The sequence below is a fragment of the Chlorocebus sabaeus genome, chromosome 4, assembly GCF_047675955.1.
Source record: "Chlorocebus sabaeus isolate Y175 chromosome 4, mChlSab1.0.hap1, whole genome shotgun sequence".
Classification (NCBI taxonomy): domain Eukaryota; kingdom Metazoa; phylum Chordata; class Mammalia; order Primates; family Cercopithecidae; genus Chlorocebus; species Chlorocebus sabaeus.
The window spans coordinates 55,749,444-55,769,843 of NC_132907.1; the positions used below are offsets into that span (position 1 = coordinate 55,749,444).

General features: G+C 39.6%; 1 protein-coding gene across 5 annotated transcripts in view; it reads left to right on the forward strand.

Moving 5' to 3' along the window:
• Nucleotides 1-20,400, forward strand: part of FYB1 (FYN binding protein 1) — a 170,561-nt gene that overhangs the window by 68,326 nt on the left and 81,835 nt on the right. For all 5 annotated transcript variants that reach the window (XM_073014783.1, XM_007961453.3, XM_037990782.2 and 2 more), the window contains exon 2: nt 1,907-3,068. In XM_073014783.1, coding sequence (XP_072870884.1) covers nt 1,934-3,068 — 1,135 coding nt within the window. In that variant the 5' untranslated portion in view covers nt 1,907-1,933. The remainder of the gene's footprint in view (nt 1-1,906; nt 3,069-20,400) is intronic.

The window sequence follows — 20,400 nt, forward strand, 5'->3', positions numbered from 1 at the left end:
ACAAGCAGTTTCCAACAACTCAGATAAGGGAGATAAATTAAAGGTACAAAATTCAAGCTGGAAATTGCTGCTCTTGTTAGCTTTTCTGCTCCTGCCTAAATCCCTAGCCTTCCACCCAGCAAACACACATGCCCTACAGTTTGGTATGGAGAGAAACTCTTGCTGAGGGCATCATTTCTTGTAAAATCACTATGCACAGTATTCATCTGAGTGCCTGCCTTCATTCCCCAAGCATATATTAGAATCCTGAGGGAGCCAGGCCCTGGGCTAGGTGATGCCTGGATACAAAAAGAAATGAGGCAGTTTCTGGACTTTGGAGACCCAGGTACAACTGAGTTTGCTTACCTGTGCTCACAGTTCCTAGAACTGTTAGGTAGCATATTCAAAACCTTGAGTACACTACTTAACAGTTCTAATAATAATTTCCATATATTGAACTCATATTGTATACCAGACAGGCATTTTACAAATTCTGTGTTTAAAGCACATGACAATTCTGGCTAGGATTTAAGCCCAGTTCTCATGCTTTTGCCATGCCATCCTCCTGCAGTTCCAGCCTCATTTTCCTTTCTTGTGAAATGGGGTTAAATAACGTCATTCTTTTAGAATACTGTAAGAATAAGATGGGACGATATAGAACTAAGCACATGTATTTACCCCCTACTAAATGGGAGTTCTCATCACTCTAACAGGAAATAACATAGGGGCTTGTAGAAGCACCTGAAGTGTGCATGAGTCAGGAGGTGGGAGTAACCTTCCAACCAGAGGGATCTGGTTTTGCACCTTGAAAGATAAAATGTGCCTGGGTACGGGGCAATGAAAGGTGAGGGATAAGTAGGAAAACATGTTATGGGTGAATTTTAAAGCATGAAAAGGGAAATTGTTATGGCCACATTGGTTAACTTCCATGAATTTTTTAAAGTCTCCAATTTTCAAATATTTCTAAAAGAACTAAAAATTTAAACTCTTTGCTTTCAAGACAAAGAGCAAACACACCATTAATTTTCCCAGGTAAAATGGGATTACATTCATAGAGAAAAGTGAATACCTATTATCTTTGCTATGTAATACCTTAATTCTAGACAAGCAGGGGAGACCCGGTAAAAGGACCTCTGAGAAAAAGGGATGACTGTGGAAAGAAAGGTCTGGAAATAAGACTGACAGCCCATCCCTATTACCTCTTCCTTATCTTCCCCCTTGTGCCTCCAGAGCATGACCTCTAAACAGAACAATTCTGAAAGTGAGTACACTCACCTGCTAGTATGGATACAGGTGAATCATTAGTGCTAAATAATTACAAATAAGTAGAAGAAGTCATTTCATTACTTACTTATAAAAATGAGCAAGGTTTTCCCACCACATCTCCATGTTAGCAGAACTTAATGTGGATAGAAGCAAGAAAAAAAAAAAAGAAACTCTTGCGAACCACAGAGATGTATGTTAAACATGGCCATGCTGTATAAAGCACACAGCCTCAATTTACAGAAGAACTTACTTTCATTTTTTAAAGGTAGTTTCTACTTAAGAGTCTCAATTATAAAATATGGAAGAAATCCTTTTTTAGTCACTTCCATATTTTTTCAAGTGAAACTTTAAAAATAAATAATACCAAGTTGGATATCTAGAGGAACAGTGAGAATAAAGAAAGGATTTGTTTCTTAAGCAAAAACAAGCAAGTCAGTCTGAGATAACCAAAAGAAAAAGTATATGCACAACCATAGCCTTCCCCTTTCAAGAAACTCTCGCAATTTATTTTGCCAGAGAGGAAGAGAAATGTTACAATATCTTGCTAACCAATCAGCAACACTGCAGGCCTCAAACCAGGAAGCTCTTTAAGGTATAGTATTTTAAACTGTGCAAGTAAGACTTTTGTCTCTCAGCTAGTTTTTGTTCCCTATGTTTGTAGGATGCAAAGGCAGATGTAAAGTCCCTCATGGCGAAATTTAACACAGGGGGCAACCCGACAGAGGATGTCTCAGTCAATAGCCGACCCTTCAGAGTCACAGGGCCAAACTCATCTTCAGGAATACAAGCAAGAAAGAACTTATTCAACAACCAAGGAAATGCCAGCCCTCCTGCAGGACCCAGCAGTGTACCTAAGTTTGGGTCCCCAAAGCCACCTGTGGCAGTCAAACCTTCTTCTGAGGAAAAGCCTGACAAGGAACCCAAGCCCCCGTTTCTAAAGCCCACTGGAGCAGGCCAAAGATTCGGAACACCAGCCAACTTAACCACCAGAGACCCCGAGGCAAAAGTGGGATTTCCGAAACCTGTAGGCCCCAAGCCCATCAACTTGCCCAAAGAAGATTCCAAACCTGCATTTCCCTGGCCTCCTGGAAACAAGCCATCTCTTCACAGTGTAAACCAAGACCATGACTTAAAGCCACTAGGCCCGAAATCTGGGCCTACTCCTCCAACCCTGGAAAATGAACAGAAGCAAGCATTCCCCAAATTGGCTGGTGTTAAAGGGAAATTTATGTCAGCATCACAAGATCTTGAATCCAAGCCCCTCTTCCCCAAACCTGCCTTTGGCCAGAAGCCACCCCTAAGTACTGAGAACTCCCACGAAGACGAAAGCCCCGTGAAGAATGTGTCTCCATCAAAGGGGTCCCCAGCTCCCCTGGGAGTCAGGTCCAAAAGCGGCCCTTTAAAACCAGCAAGGGAAAACCCAGAAAATAAAGACCATGCAGGGGAGATTTCAAGTTCACCCTTTCCTGGAGTGGTTTTGAAACCTGTTGCGAGCAGGGGAGGCCCAGGCCTCTCCAAAAATGGTGAAGAAAAAAAGGAAGATAGGAAGATAGACGCTGCTAAGAACACCTTCCAGGGCAAAACGCATCAGGAAGACTTGGCCTCAGGGGCTCCTCCTTCCAGGTTCCCTAAGGCCCCTTCTAAGCTGACAGTTGAGGGGCCATGGGGCCAAAGTCAGGAAAAGGAAAAGGGAGACAAGAATTCAGCCACCCCAAAGCAGAAGCCATTGCCTCCATTGTTTACCTTGGGTCCACCTCCACCAAAACCCAACAGACCACCAAATGTTGACCTGACGAAATTCCTCAAAACCTCTTCTGGAAACAGTGAGTTCTTTTCTCCTTTGCTATTCAGTATGGTTTACTCCAAGGCAGAGAATGTTCTAGCTTCTGGGGAAAGTTTCGTAAGGAGGAATGATTCTGTATCTGGTACTCATATGTGTATAATGAATTTTCTTTGTCTTGTTTTTTTCTTTCATGTGGGAGGCCTGGGAAAGCAGGAAGTCTTCATTCTGTGAGAAAATGCCTTGGTCAGCTGGGGTTTTGTTGGGGGAAGGGAGAGGCAATGCATCCACTTCATTGATACGTGGCTTTGCTTAATGATAACCATTGCATTTACTTCCTTTGTTGGGTTTCATTTCTGTTGAATGAGACTGAGGTATGTTACCCCATCAACACAGAGGAGTTAGACAGAAAATGAGCTATCCTCTAGGTCAGTGGTTCCCAAAGGGAGCAATTTTGTCCCCCAGGGGACATTTGGCAATGTATGGAGGCATTTTTGATTGCCACAACTGGAGGGTGCTACTGGCCTCTAGTGAGTAGAAGCTAGGGATGCTGTTGAAGATCCTACAATGCCCAGGACAGCCCCATAACAAAGAACTATTCAGGCCATAACGTCAATAGTGCAGATCTGACAAGCCCTCCTTTAAGTGACTGCAAATATCCACACAATTCATCATGTTTTCTGAGCCCAGTATTCAAATGAGAAAGGAACAGGACTCATGAAATTCACATTTTAGCTATTTTCTATTTCTCAGTATAAAGTTTTCTGAACTTTTCTGATTCATAAAGTAATATATAGTTAGGAAAATGAGCCAGACAAAGGAGTACTTTCCTTTCCTTTCAGGTAAATAGTTTAAATTTCTACCAGAGATGTCACTGCAATTCTCTGGGATGTGGTACTGAGTGACTGCATGAGAGAAGCTCACACATGCCTCAGATGATTAATATTTTAGGTAAATGATGTGCAATTGTTACTTATTGTGAGGGGGGGAAAAGGTGCCTACAAGTGACCACACTACTCTTAGTCACATCTTTCTCCTTACAAAAGTATGGTCTAGTTAAAGCAGTTCTAAGCCTAAAGGTCGTTTTTAGTTTTTGCACTGTAGAAACATCTTGCGATATGTTATCTTCCTGAGATCAGTATTCTCCTTGTTCGTAAACAGTTTAGTGATCAAGTCCTCTGCTAATTCAAACACACAGAAAGCAAGTTTGGAATGATCCCATGACCATCTCTCTTCCAGAAAGGTTCATCCTTGTTTCACATTGCATCTTCTCCTCATCTGTCATTTTGTTTCAATACCGGTTCATAATTCAGAACTGTTATTTTTGTGAGACTTTCTAAAAGGTCCCTTATTTCTCTTATTTCTTCACCTCAGATAAAAAATTAAGTATTATAACCTCCATTTTATGGCTGTGACTTCATGCCAGGGAAGGAGTTCTGATGTTAGGCAGAAATCCCTGGGAACTTTCTTCCATCTTTGTTTCACTCCAGCTCCAGTGCGGGTGGTGGCAGAGCACGGTGGTAACACGTTGCCTGGTGTCATGCTTTTCAATGAGTTTCCACAAATGCTAACCAAGTCCTCTTTCTGACTCTGAAGGCCTGACACTGATTTTTAGTGAAGTAAAGTTACAAAGGACCCAGGCAGAACTGCAGAGCAGACAGAGTTTATCCTTGTTCTCCTTCTCCTCTCCTTTGCAACCCTCCCCGGCTCCTGAATGCCTACCTGCTGTCAGTAACCCATGCCACAGTTCACATTTTAAATCTTGTCATCAGTGTAATCCCCTTAACATCTGATGCCTCAGGATGTATTATGCTCCAAAATGTATCCTGTTCTTTCTTCATTCACCTCTTCCACAAATCACAACTCAATCCCTCTTAATCTAGATTGACCTCACTTGACATCTGGATTAAGCAATCTGATTCATAACTTTAAACTCTGACTAATATCCCTTTAAAGCATCCGCATTTTTAAAAAGCATTTGAATTCTTTTATATTTTAAGTAGAAATTACATTCTGACTGAAAAAGCAGTAACTGTAAAATGGTGTACAGTGAAGCTACCTTTAACCCTTGTCTGCCACTTTCTGGGTCTTTCCAGCCCCTACCCCGTAGAAACCACTCTTCTTAATTTCTTATATGTCCATCTGAAGTTTATGTTCACACAAGCAAATACAAACATAAATACTACCCCCACTGGCTTTTTACTCAAGAAATAGAATATTATGTGCAATGCTCTGATCCTTGTTTTTTTAAAATAAATAAATCCTGCATGTCTTCCCACATTTTAATAAAGAGCAATTGATTGTTCTTTAGAGCTGTATAATACTTCAGTAAATGGGTGACAAGCTTAATCGATTTAACAATTTGTATTGTTTCCAAAAAACAACACTGCAGAAAATAAACTGCTGTTTGTGTTATAAAGTAAGCATTTATTTTCTGAATTTTCTGAACACAAAATTTTTTAAGTCAGGTCTGCCTACTCTTGACCCTGCCACTGCTATTTTTCTTAAACAATGCTAGAAATACTAAGTAATTTACCATTTCATTTAGGAAGGTTAAAATATATCAGAATTAGAAAGTATATATTCATTTTATATAACTGGGTAAGCAAGATAAAGAAAAGAATTAAATTTCTGTTGTAGCAAAATTTTTAAAAATTCTGACTTCTATTTTTTATAATTCTGGAGTATGTAAGTAGAAAATAAATAATTATTAAATGATTAAATAATATACATATACATAAATAGGTGGTATATTGTACACACAGTCTTTAGATGGGAAAATTCTTTATTAAGTGTAATTATCGCCCCCATTTCACAAGTGAGTGTTGAGATGTGACATATCCAAATCACACATCTGAGGCTAAAATCCAAGTCTCCAGATTGCAAGTTTAATACTTTCTCCACATACCATTGTGCCCCTGTATGTATGTTTGCATGTTTGTGTTTAAAGCATAAGTGTATTATTTATTTATATGCAGATACTCCTTGACTTATCATGGGGTTACATCCTTATAAACATTCATAAGTTAGAAATATGATAAACTGAAAACACATTTAATATACCTAACTACCAAATGTCATAGCTTAGCCTAGCCCACCTTAAACGTGCTCTGGACACTTACATTAGCCTACAGTTGGACAAAATCATCTCACACAAAGCCTATTTTATAATAAAGTGTTGACTATCTCATGTAATTTATTGAATACTGTACCATGGTTTCTACTGAATGCATATTGCTTTTGTACCATCATAAAGTCAAGTAATCGTTAATTTGAACTGTCATAAGTAGGGCACCATCTGTGTATGTATACATATTATCACAAATATATACATAGGATTTTAACTTTTTTCAAAGGACTTTCAAAATGTTTATGTCTTTTAATACTTATAATGTCCCATGAAATAGATAGAGCAGCTTTAATGAACCCATTTTAAACCAACGTGCAGAGTTTCCAGGTTATCCATTACTAATGTTATTAATGGTACAGAGCCTAACATGAGAGTGTTTGCCATATAATGCAGACTTCAAAGTCAGTAGACCTGGGGTTTAAGCACGACTAATGTATTTACTAGCTGCATGACCCTAGCTTTACCTCTTTCGGTGTCTTTCTTTCTTCATTTGAAAAAATGAGTATAATACCACCTACTTCGCCAGCACATTATAATCACTACATGAGATTCGTTGTAAGTGCTTAATACAGCATTTGACATATAATAATATCAAAATAAGTGAACACTATCTATAATTTTATTACTTTTATTAGCATGAAAATTTTATTACCAGACCCGTGATGCTTTGATCATTTTATATTATAAATCATTTTTATGTTATATTATTCTAGGAATCATTAAACTGCATTTTACTCACTTGTTTGTAATATGTAAATGTATTTGTGATTTATGATGCCAGAGTCAAACAATGATTGTTAGAAGAGAGGTTTCCCACCAGATGTCCAAGAAAGTTCTGCCCTCAGATGCCTCCTTCCCCACAGCAAAGGCTGATAGAGAGCAGTAGACGGCACCCAGGTGACACTAGGTCACAAGTGCCCCCAGATTTTGCCATCCCCTACTCACCGAAGCCCAGGGAAGGCATCTGACTCAGCCAAGCAGAGGTGGAGAGGCTGCAAAGCCAGCATAGATGACTGTCATCCCAAGACACTGGTATTATCAAAGGCAGTTTTCGAAGGTCATTGTTTGCAGAGTGCATTTGCTTTCCCCATTACCTGTCAACCTGGAAGAAATAAATAAATGTGGCCAATGGATTTGCTATGGATTATGATTGGCCACAGCTGCTTAGATTGGCAACTTCCAGGGAAAATGCTTCTGAGTGTGCTGCTACAGACCCTAAAATTTTTTGAGATTGGAGTTTTCATGCCAACTCCAACAAAAAATGTCCTAAACACACCTGACTAGGCATGAATTTTCATATAACAGGGCTTCCAGATAAATTATTTGCTGCATGGTATAATTAGAAAATTTATTTATTTGCTTATAAGAAAATGGGAAAGAAGAGAGAGATTCTATGCTTTAGAAAAAATGAGATTCTATTACTAAATATTTATTCACTAAGCTTTAATAGATACTGATGGGAGCAAAATGAAAAGCCTTGCTAAGTGAATGTAGAGACTCCAAAAAGACTATTTTTTGTTGTTAGAAGTAATTATACTAGCGTTCAAATTAACAAAGATTCATCTAATAACTCTATATGCCTTTTAAACTAATACTATTTTCATAGCCTTCTACTTCATTTCTTCCTTTCCAGGTTCCCATCCAATTCCTTAAACCTCTTCCCCAGATATACCCTCCATCTCATATCATCTTTGCCCAATATATTAACTGTTAAAAATATTCATCATTTATTGAGGACTTGCTATATACCAGATACACATTACGCTGTTTATTCCTCTCAAGCCATGAATAGGAATTCTATGAGGAAACCAAAGCTCAGAGAGGTTGGGTAACTTGCCCAAAGGCGTAACATGACTAAACAAGGTGTGGGCCAATCTCATGTCTCTCTGATTCCACAGACTGTGTTCCCACCCGCATTCCACCTCGTCGTGCTGGGTTGCCTCTCTTCAAACATAGAATATCACAAGACAATGAATCAAGCATAAATGAAACCCCCCAAATCCTCATTCCTCTCCCTTTCTGTGGCCTTTGGTTGAAACATACCTTTTGTTTGTTGTCTGTTTTGTAAATACCACTCTAAACTCCATGAAGACAGAATCCAGTCTGCTTGCCATTCTCTCATTTGGAGTACAGAAGTCATATACATTTTTGTTAGCTTCTCAAGTTTATTCTTTCACAGAATTCTATTTAACCAGGCCGGGCGCGGTGGCTCATGCCTATAATCCCAGCACTTTGGGAGGCTGAGGCAGGTGGATCACCTGAGGTCAGGAGTTCAAAACCAGCCTGGCCAACATGGCGAAATCCCATCTCTACCAAAAATACAAAAATTAGCCAGGCGTGGTGGTGTTCACCTCCCAGCTACTCAGGAGGCTGGGACAGGAGAATCACTTGAACCTGGGAGGCAGAGGTTGCAGTGAGCCAAGATTGCACCACTGCCCTCAGCCTGGGTGACAAAGCAAGACCCTGTTTCAAAAAAAAAATTCTATTTAACTAGAATTTATGTGCTCCCAGATTTTGTTCAGTATTAGATTTTAATACTTTATAGCTTAGCAATTGTTTTAACACAGTAGATAACCCCTGCCAATAGACTTGTACTCAACTGAATGGAGCTTGGACACAAAACAACTGCTGTAACAAAGGGTCTATCTTGCAGATCGATTTAGCTGCCTTCCTTGTTAAACTGTAAGCTTGACTCTAACATGTTGCTTTTCTGATCATGAAACTAAAATTTTTTTTCCTAAGAACAATTTAAGGTTACAAAAGACTAACCATTTTTTTAAAAATCAAAAATATCAAAATATTCTCTGAACTAACCTTTCCTTTGCTTCCTTTTGGGTCCTGAGCCAGTTCTGACAGAAAGGGCTTCTTCCCATGTGTCAACACAATACTTCACCAAAGTTTGGGTTCATAAGAACCCCTGGCCTGACTATTGGTTTGCATGTAGGATTTAGTAAAACCCTGCTGGGAAATATTCACTTCAACCCTTTTTTCTAGTCTTGTTCTTAATACTGGTGAGAAACCAAGACTGATTTTTTTTCCATGTGTGAGCTATAGGGATGATCAGTTAAGCACCTTGACAGCAACAGGTGTAAAGCCAGGACTCCCGAGGGCATTAACAAAAGACTGATGGTCCCCTCCTCATCTGTGTATGTATCATTTAACTAATCCAGCCTACAACAACTTGAAACCAAAAGGTGCTTGGGCTATTTTCACCAGCAAGTAACTTGTTTCCAGGAGTCGGTAAGTTTTTCCTTCACAGGCCCCAAAGCCATCACCTTTCTTTTTCCCCTCATTCTCCTTTTATATGTACTCTCTTAACATGACCTTATTAGATATTTATATATTGAAAACTGTTTTATATCAGCATGTGGCAGTATTTTGCAAATTATTGCTCTTAGCCACCACAGGAAAAAGGGATTCTATGTTCACATTTTAGAAATGCAGTGGTAAGTACTTTTCTTTAAAGATTTCTCCAAGTGTTAATATGCCACTGTGCACTGGGAATGTAAGAACACAATACAAAAAGAAGAGATCCCAGGGTACTTTGACTGAAACAGCTCATAGACTGGACTATTACAGTACTCTGAATCACTGCAGCCAAAGCTCTCTCATACATAGACTGGAATTGGGAGTTCCTCAACAGTGTGGTTCAGCTTTGGGGGGCCCTCAGCACATCCTGCACTCTCATTGTCCCAGGGCCTGGTACACACTTTGTAGCTGGTGTCACTCTTGTTTTTACTCCAGCCTGAGCCCAATTTATTTCACCCACCCTCCTTAATCCCTGAAAAAGAGGTTGTTCAGAAGACCTCCAGGGCTTCTTCCTTCTAGTGTACATTGAAATGTCTGAGGAACCCACTTACTGTTAATCAGGCAACTTACCTAGGTTTAAGCATAATAGAAATGCCTCAGAAAGACTCTCCTCCCTTAACCACACTGTCCCTGGTCAAATTTTATGAACCACCCCTATTAATCTTCCCTCTTGGAAACGTCTCTCTTCTGCCCTTCTAAGATAAGCCAGCAAACAAACTGTTCCCGGTTGTTTCCTATCCCAGCTGCATTCCTTGATCTTTTTTAATACAAGATTTTCTTCCTTCCTTCCTTCCTTCCTTCCTTCCTTCCTCCCTCCCTCCCTCCCTTTCTTCCTTCCTCCCTTCCTCCCTCCCTCCCTCTGTCTCTTTCTTTCTTTCTTTCTTTCTTTCTTTCTTTCTTTCTTTCTTTCTTTCTTTCTGTCTTTCTTCTTTCTTTCTCTCTTCTTTCTTTCTTTTTTTTTTTTTTTTTTTTTTTGAGACAGGGTCTTGCTTTGTCACTCAGGCTGGACTGCAGTGGCACAGTCATAGCTCACTGCAGCCTTGAACTCCTGGGCACCAATCCCTCCACTTCAGCCTCCCGAATAGCTGGGACTACAGGCACGTATTGTCACGCCCAGCTTTAATATTTTTTAAAATTTTTTGTAGAGACAGAGTCTCGCTTTGTTGTCCAAGCTGGTCTAGAACTCCTGGCCTCAAACAATCCTCCTGCCTTGGCTTCCCAAAATGCTGAGATTACAGGCATGAGCCACTGCACCCAGCTAATGTTTCATTTTTATAAGCAATCTACATGGTCTTTATTTCAAGATTCCAGCATTTAAATTTACTGTGGAGAAGTATGCGGACAACCTAAATTTCCCTCTTTGAAAATGATTTGCTTTTCTGCCTGGATTTCCAAAGAAATCTTTGTCCTTAAGGTTAAGAATCTTAGCCAGGATACGTCTGTGCCAATCATTTTATCAGTATTCTCTCAGGCTCTCAGGAATTTGCTGTGCTATAGGAACAGGGGTCACACTAGTTCTTTTGATCTGGCTGAAGGATGACAAGTGCATCTGCAAGTTCTAATCCAGTGTGATAAATTTGCCTTCCCCTCAGAACTGCGATTTGAGTTCTGAGTGTGGCTTTGAATCCACTCTTCTGTGGCATACATATTAGCTGTGCTGGTCTCCAGGGCAGTCCTTACTGGGGACCCAGATTCCGTTCCCTTTCCTGAGATCTCATTCAGTGCCCTGTACCGGGCCAGGGCCAGCCCTGGCAACTCATCCCCCTCCTGCCTCTCGTGTGATCCTGTTGTGGTATTTAGGACTTTTGCGCTGAAGGATTTCCCTTGACCTTCCCAGGCTGCTCACTCACCTTAGAGTTCACTTCTCCAACCTGTAGTGTATTAGAGAGAATGCACAGGCTTTTCTAGAACCACTGTCTTCCCCCCGTATTGCTTCTGGACATAGAGGACAGGTGGGAAGGTTAGCTTGCCTCCGGTGGCATCAGAACCTTCTGTTTCTTCCCTTAGCCACCACTTTTTGATGTTTATGCATGATACTGTCTTCCCTTTCTTGTGAGGTGACTGCTAGTGAGTTTTAGATAATGTTTGCCTTGACTTATTTTGTTTTTTACTATTTTTACTTGGGAATTGGAGGAGGGACACTCTGAAATTTCCCATCCTCATTTTTAAATACCACTAAATACTTAAATTATAGTCTAAGGATCAACTTTTCCAAAAAGACCATCAATTTACCCCTTCACAAGGCAGACAGCAAGATGGCAGAACTATTAATAACATGCACTGAGTGCCCGCCCCAAGCCTTGTTCCATGCTCTCTGGACCATGATCACTGATCAAGGACACTCAGGTGTCCTCTAACCCCTCCCCAAGTCTCCCACTCTGAGGAGTCTTGTGGACATGATCCCAGTGGGGTATGAGGAAGATCCAGGGCTGGATGCCTGGACTGTGATAGAGCCTGCCCTCTCCTAACCTGCAGATGCCTTGAGGGCCATCATTGTGTAAGCCTTTAATCAGCCAATCCACTTAGAGGAGGAGGTGAACAGAACACTGGATGGGAGAGTGAGCCAGGACAAGGAGAAGGCCCCTGGAGCTGGCCTGTGAGAAAGGCAGATTCCTCATCTTCAGAGACTTTGCCATTGAAAAGTTCCCTTGGCATATTTAGGGTCCTGGTTCCCTGCTGCACACTCAATTTGACCTTCAAGATTCTTTCTGCTCAGGCACCAGCTATTCCTTTAATATTAATTTTAGCTCAACAATAGTCCACACTTATCATTTAGTTTACAGGGAAGAGTTTCCTTAATATTGTTTTACTCACCCTGCTTTAAGAGAGACTATAGCTTTTCTTAGTTATGTGAGCAAAAGTTTCCAAATAGCATAACTTAGGGCAATATGCCATGATTTGCCCTTGTTATAGGAACTCCTCCTGTGATCAAGAGGCTAAAACTGATATATGTTTAAGCATCTCAAAAATTAAGAAAATATTGCCCATTCAACTGGCATTGTATCGACTTTAGTAGCATACAAGAAGATATGACCACTTGTAATATAAACAAATGTTTTCATAGTGGCTGAAATAAATAAAATGTAAAATACATTACCCTCAAATAAAGTATGAGATGCATTGTGAGATGATTTACCTAATTTGATCAAAATTATACAACCCCTAAAATATTAAAAGCATTAAAATGAAATTATAATCTACTTCAGAAAAGGAGAATGAAAAGAAATTTTAATAAAATGCAAATACATATGAGTATAATAATTAAAAATAATAAAGGCTCTTTCTGATTTACTTTCAATTGTGCATACATGCATCAAATGTTTAAAACTAGCTAAGAATATCGGACAAATGTATGTGTTATGATTCAGTCTGCAGGAGATGCCTTGTTTCACATAATCTGCTAAAACAATTTCCAAGCCAAGTCAAATAAAATCCTTTTATAAGTGATTAGATGATGAATACGCTTTTGCCATTGAAGGCTTCTTCTTTGCCTTGATTAAAACGATTTCTGATATGATGGGTTTCTATGCTAAAAGAATGTCTTTGTTCATGCTTTTTGTTTTCAAAACAAAATGAAATTGACTTATCTAACAAAAGAATAATTCCAGCTATTGGAAGAACAAAATTATGCCTCATGAGCAAAATTCCAGCTACCTACTTTTACAAAAATATTGGAAATGTTCTATCCTTTCAGACAAGGCACAATAATGACAGTTAATGGCGTGGCTTTAAAGTCCAGGGAATCATCTAGAGCAATAGATTATTTGTTTTTCCAGCATCTGAGGAATAAGGGAGAGAAAAAGAGTTAAAAAGCTGGAGACATTTAACTGCTATATTAACCATTAGTAAAGAGATAAGAAATATGTCTGTCTTTGTTTAAATTGCCACCAAGGGGGAAGGATTATACTTCATTCTGTCTGGCATATCAGAGGTAGAAAAAAACATCTAGAACCCTCAATACAAATAGATATTATCAGGAAAAAGTAACCGAAGATGAGACATCTGGTTATAGAAAAAAATCAAAGCCAAAAACCATATGAGGTTTCCTTCTCCCCAAAGTAAGAACCTACATTGTAGAATCAGCTGTTTGTATTTATTATAACAGTCCACATCTCTCTGCAGCTGCATGACTGCACACCACAACGGTTTTTTCAGCCCTGGTCCTGGCAACAGAGCCTGTGTGTTTCCAGGGCTGGTAGTAGGTCTATCGAAATTAAGAGAGACATGCTTCTGTTCTCTTTTCTTGTTTTTCTTATAATTATCAGAAGAATAAAACAGTTCCCCTGGTTTTTAAAAGCAACCTGTGTGGCGATATGATTAGTTACAACCAGGCAATTAAAAGTCTGCCCCCAAAAATGGCAAAGCAGATAAATATCTCAGACAGACATCCACACCGTGTTTGAGTATTTGTCTGTCTTATTCTGGAATAGAAGGTAATCGACAATTATTAGGTGGAGAAAGAAACCTGGATTTGTGGGAAAAGAATCCCCTTAGTGTTTGTTTTACAATCCTACAGTACTTCCTATTTCTTTTCCAAATCGTCACCTTTAAAAAGTTGAGGTTGCCTCATGCGCTCTCAGTCATTGAGGATCTAGACTGCAGCTTCTCTAGGGCTTCTGCTTCTCCCAGCTCTCCAGCCTTTCACTTTTGGTTCATTTAGAAACCAGATGTGAGATGTATGTGTGTGACAAATCCAACATCACACACACACACACACACATAAGCATGGTTTGCTCCTCAGTCATTTTTCAAAAAGCAGTTTTATGCAGAAGAATGAGGTAAGCCTTTAAAATGCATTTCAGTAATCGCTGTTTCTTTAAGTTAAAGAGAATTTTCTAGACCTGATACGAGCCATTTAACAAGCAGGAAGTTTCATTTCTTTGTAGGAAGGAGTTGCCTTTGATTTCTCTGAGTCCTGGAGTCCTTAGTCCTTATGGGGAGAAATTAGTTGTTCTCGGGCTGAGTGGCATGCAACCGGATACAGTGTCCAGTTCTCCCACTGTGTCTGTACCTACCAGCTGGGGGCTAACCCTAAGATTGTCCAGAGCTCCTCAGGATTGGGTGGAGCAGCCTGTGCTACAAAACCTAGCAAGGAACATTCCATCACCTGCCCCCAACCAACTTACTCCCTCCTATTTTCCCACTTTCTTCTTCTTTCTCATCTTCTAAACAGTGTTCTTTCTCAAAAGTCTTAATTCTTTTCTATTCCTTTGACCATCACTGCAAATCTCCCTTCTTTTTGGTCAGTGAAACCCACAGAAAATACTGGACTTTATGGAGCAATCTCTTTAAAGAGATTGCTGAATTCTGAACTACTAAGAAAGCACAGAGAATTACAAGCGTCAACATTATTTTAAAGTAGAAAAGCCAATGTAGGAATATAAAAACTGTGTTACTGTGCTCCATAAAATCAGGACAAAGTTAGTGCCAAACATCATCTTGTGTGTTATTCAAAACGTCTGATGCTCTGTGCAGATCTATGAAGGAGCAACTGGCTCAATTTCTCAAGGTCACTTCTAGCTTCCGGCTCCTGCTTCTTCTAACTTGGATGGGTTTGGGGATTGCCCCCCTCCCCCGACCCTGTGGTGTACTGCAATAACCCAAACAAAGACTCAGCAGTTTCCCTTGGTTTTCACTGCAGACCACTTACCAAAGGCATGTGTGTGCAGGACAGGCTTCACTGAAGGTTTGAGGAGCCAAAGGGGCTTACATTGCAACTTGAGCTGGAAATTTAAAATATTGGCAGTCTGTCCTTCAAAAACAGCAGGTATTTTGCAACTCAGGCTCCTAACTTCTCCCTGTAGCTCACCCTTTTTTTTTTTCTTTTCCTCATTTCTTTGACCTATCCTTCCCAAACGCAAAAAAAAAAAAAAAAAAAAAAAAAAAAAAAACAGAAACCAGAACCACGCTTTCCACTTTATTACTCAGAATAGTTCAGCTATCTCCAAGCTGAACCCTTTGACACAGCTGTGGTCTTCCTTTGAATATTAGCAGAAGTTTCTTCCTCAAAGTCCTCCTCCCAGAAGAAGTCAATGGGAAGGGATGGCCGGGGGAGGAAGTGGGTTTATTTTCTGTTGCTATTGATAGTCATTGTATTACTAGAAATGAACTGCTGATAAACAGAATATATTCAGGAGAATTTGGTCAGTTCCAGTGCAAGTACAGAAACCGAGTTGTCCCAAATTGATGGAAGAGTCAGGCTGTTTCATCTGTTTATTTTCAATGTCTAATAAACAACGATCCTTTAAAAAAAAAAAAAAAAAAAAAAGGAATTCCAGAAAAGGCATTCTTCTGTCAGACCGGGGGTTTGAAAGCGTTCAGGTTCTTTCCTGAGTTACAATATTACAAGGATACCCCAGACAACCAGCATCTCTTACTTGTCTTCCTGATCATTGTGAGCTCTAAATGGGTTTCTGAGGAGAAAGATGACGAGGACAGATAGTGGTTCTAATAAACAGTGAATGTGTCATATATTCGGAAGAAGCAAAAAATAAAAATAAAAAAAATAAAAATGTGCATTCATCTTTCAAAGGTTCTCAAACTTCTAGCTGCATAAGAAGGTCCCCAAAGTTTTTAGTTCAAGAGGTCTGGGATGGAACTCAGGAATTGAAATAGTTATCCAGTTTCACCAGATGATTCTAATGTAGGTTGTTCCTGGATCACTTTAAAAAGTACTGTACTCAGATGGACACAGTGGCTCACGCCTGTAATTCCAGCACTTTGGGAGGCTGAGACGGGTGGATTACCTGAGGTCAGGAGTTTGAGACCAGCCTGGCCAACATGGTGAAACCCCGTCTGTATCTATACTAAAACTACAAAAAATTAGCCGGGCGTAGTGGCAGGCGCCTGTAATCCCAACTACTTGGGAGAATCACTTGAATCCCAGAGGTGGAGATTGCAGTGAGCCAAGATCACACCATTGCTCTCTAGTATAGGCAACAAGAGCGAAACTCTGTCTCAAAAAAAAAAAAAAAACGAAGTACTGTAGTCTATGAGAAGGATTAGAGTGGGGCAGTGGGGCTGCGGGGCTGGGGGCTGGTACAGTGGTGTTGGGTGTGCAAGGGTTGAGGGGGAGAGGAAGGGTTTCTAAGCCATAGATATTTTTCTTAAAACAAAAGAAATGCTGTAACACTGAGCCAGGATACTAGCAGTTAGTGATTACATCAAAACAAGCAAATGAATGAATAATCCATTTAAGCAAACAGGTAGGTCTGTGGTTGTTCTTGAACATTTGCTTAGTGAGGGAAAAAACAAAGGTGTTATTCAAATATCTAACATATTCCATGGCATAGCTCTGACAGCTTGGAGTAGTTGAACAAGTTCTTCGCTATGGCAGATATTAACCCTTGAGTTACTGGATCACAAAGAGGTCCAAGGGTTCCTGAGGGATGTCGGGGCCTTTGGAGGGCTGCAGCAACTTCACTGTTTCAATAATTGGTAGATAGTGCACACCAGCTGACCATCAGCCTGGAAGAGTAGTGTTGTGTTCTACCCACATGACACCTGTAATCAACGACTCTTGCCACCCTCTCCCTCTCTTTCCTTTCTTTCTTTTTCCTCTTCTCTATTCCCTTTCATTTTCATTTCATTGTTCCCCCTTCTGCCCTGCATTGGCTTGAGGTTTGTTCCACACGGTGCTTTCAGGTGGCACATATAATTACTATTCCTTAAATATAAAAAAAACCTAGCACTACTGGTGGTATGCAAGGCAAAGAAAAAAAATAAGAGCTGCGTTTATCTTGATAAAGGCCATAATGACAATGGAGCCCACAGTCCTGCCCCAGATGACCACACTTGTTCCTTTAGGAGGGCTCCATGCTTGGTGATACCCCTTCCCACCTACCCAAACTGACCAGGAAGGCTCAGAGATGAGAGGAGCTAAAAGCACTACATCTTTTTATGCTCCCAAACTGATCATTGCCAAAATGCAACTGTACTGGCCTAGTTACCCCACTATCTAGATGTCTCATTGTTTAGTAACAATGTTCATCTTGTTCTTCAGTGATGTTTTAGTATGTTAAGTACCTAATCTTCAAAATAGGCCTGTGCTCACATAGTACTTAAAAGAAATTAGACCAATGCAAAAGCAAGCTAGGCAGTCGTCCTAAAATCAAGGTGCCTTTCTTTTATAATGCTTTATAGTTGGATCATCGAAGATCAGCAAGTTGAAGAAAAACACTCTCAAGTTTTCTTGCTGTAGACAAACTCCTGTGTTTGTGAGCCTAACAACAAAAGAAGAGGATGAATGTGGCACTGATAAAAACATTTTTTTCAAGCTAGTCACTGTATTTTTGTAAGCTGAAAGCTTTTTTTAAGCTTGCTTTGAAGTTGATAGGAGAACCTGCAAAAAGCACAATGAGCACTTAATGATCTATGAGAAGTGAGGTGTATTATAAAGACAGGACCACTTTTTTGTTTTGAAGAATGTAGGAGTTTTCACAATCTTTTTTTTTTTCTTATCAGGAGTTAAGAGCAGTTGCTTTCTTATTAGAAAGACTTGGGTTCCAGGATCAGCTGTACCAATTACTGTAGGACCCCAAGGAGGGTTCTCGGCTTCTGTTAGCCTCAGTTTTCTCATCTGCTAATAGGGATAATAAGTCTGTCATAGAATTATTGTTAGGATTAAAAGTAACAACGCGTAGCACAGTTCCTAGTACATCATAAAGACAATCATTGGCAGCAATTTAATTAATATTTTTAAAGGAGAAAAGGAGAAAAAACTCAAATAAAGACCCAATGGAAATAGATGAATAGTAGATGGTAGCTATTAGCCACTGCCTCAGGGATGAATACTAGTAAAAAAAAAAAAAAAAAAAAAAAGGCATCCAATTGTTACAGATGTTAAATCACATTTTGTTTTGCTTAAACATAACATAAAAGATTTTCATTATCACATCAACTTGATCCTCTTGTAGATGCAGTCTCTTCCTCTGCCTCTCTTGCTGTATTACTCTGTTTCCTTAGGTGTAAATTCTACTCTTTGTTGACTTCAGAGTGTTGTTTTCTTGGTGTTGCTTTTTTTTTTTTAAATTATGATTATTATTTTTTTTATTTTGAGATGGAGTCTCACTCTGTCACCAGGCTGGAGTGCAGTGGTACCATATCGGCTCACTGCAACCTCTGCCTCCAGGGTTCTAGCGATTCTCCTGCCTCAGCCCCCCGTGGATAGCTGGGATTACAGGCACGTGCCACTACGCCCAGCTAATTTTTGTATTTTTAGTAGAAATGGGGTTTCACCATGTTGGCCAGGATGGTCTTGATCTCTTGACCTCGTGATCCGCCCACCTTCTCCTCCCAAAGTGTCGGTGTTGCCTTTTTAATGTTTGAAGATTCTTGGTTTTGTGTGTATGTTTTAGTGGAGATTGAATTCAATTGTCTGCGATTTCTGTTTGTGCAGCCCACTTGAGGGAAGAGAGGGGTGGCGTTAGTGTACCTGGACATGAGGCGCTTTGATAGCCCATCTTTACTCCAGGTGCTCCTCTTTCCTCCTGGACAAGGCTGCCTGCGGAGCTGTGCTCAGCTTCACTCACTGGTAGTTCTCAGTATTTCTGTTGTGTAGAAGTCAAAAGTGCCTGGCTGCCCCTGCTTCATCCCCTCAAGTGGTCACCCATGAGGCCCTACCTGCTCCCAATGTTCTCCATCTCTGAGTGTGGAACTCTTACGGAGTGGCCCCGACTTTTATAGCTCTCTCTCGTGCTCTCTTTGGGCTTTTATTACCTCATTGATCTGATCTCTCTTCAAATCTTTTAGGGATTCCTCATGGTTTCTGACCCACTGTGGGTTTACTTTTTTGTTTTCCAGTGTGATTGTGGTATATGTACATATATATTTTTAATTAATTATCTTTTCTATCCTTTCTAGAGATTTAGGGTGAGCAGAGCTTGCTGCCACACGAAGCTCAGCCTACCATCTTGACTGGGAACTTTTAATCACATATCTAAGAGGGAAAACATTAGTAAGGCATTTAACTGCTACAAAGCATCAATATCAGAAAAATAATGGGTTATCTTAAAAGAACCACCTAAGGTTTAGGTATATACAATGCAAAGAAGAGTGAAAAATTCAATCATCCTCAGGTATTGACAGTGTATTTATGATAACAATGAAGAGTGTGCACATGGTAACAATAAGACAACCATCCTAAAGAAGTTAATTATTTATCTGGGCTTCTCATTTCTTGAAATAGGTCAAGAAGAAAGCAGTGTTTACTTGGTCTAATGAGTACTCTTCCCTATCCATAGGACTTATAAAATCTTAAGAGAATTTTAACTTAGAGTCCAAAATTAAATTATAAATGCTAATGACATATAAGCTAAAATTAAAGTTAATTAAAGCTGGGTCAAAGTTGTTTTCACTTATAGTACTTTGTATCTAGGGAAAAGAATGAATGTATATTGATGTTGAAAGATGTCCATTGCATATAGTTAATGAATTAATATTTTATTATAAAATACATATAATTTCTGTAAAATTTTATAATTAAGTTAGAACAGGTTGTATATCATCTCTTGCCTTTGAGAGCATACTAGTTTTAAAACCTGTATCCAACAAGCGATCTCTATTACATTAAAATGAACTTGGGGGCAAAGGATGGATCATCAAGAAATTTATACATTTATTGAAGAGATTTTTTTTAAGTCACACTAACAAACTGATGGAAGTTACTTCAGCATCTTGATCCAACAAAGAATATTGAAGTCCAGTTTTCAAAAGCAGTAGCATATTCAATAACATATTCTGCAAATATGAAATTAATTGTTCCTTCAAATGAACTAGCCATTCAATATGATAATTCTTGGCAAATTTTCTTGAAAAGGCAATAAAACTAACCTTTCTGTAGTCTGTGAGTGTTACCCAATGGTTTAGGATTTTCATATTCAAACTCACCAAAATAGCCTGTTTAACTTTTGTTTTCAAAATTGCACATTGCAGTAAT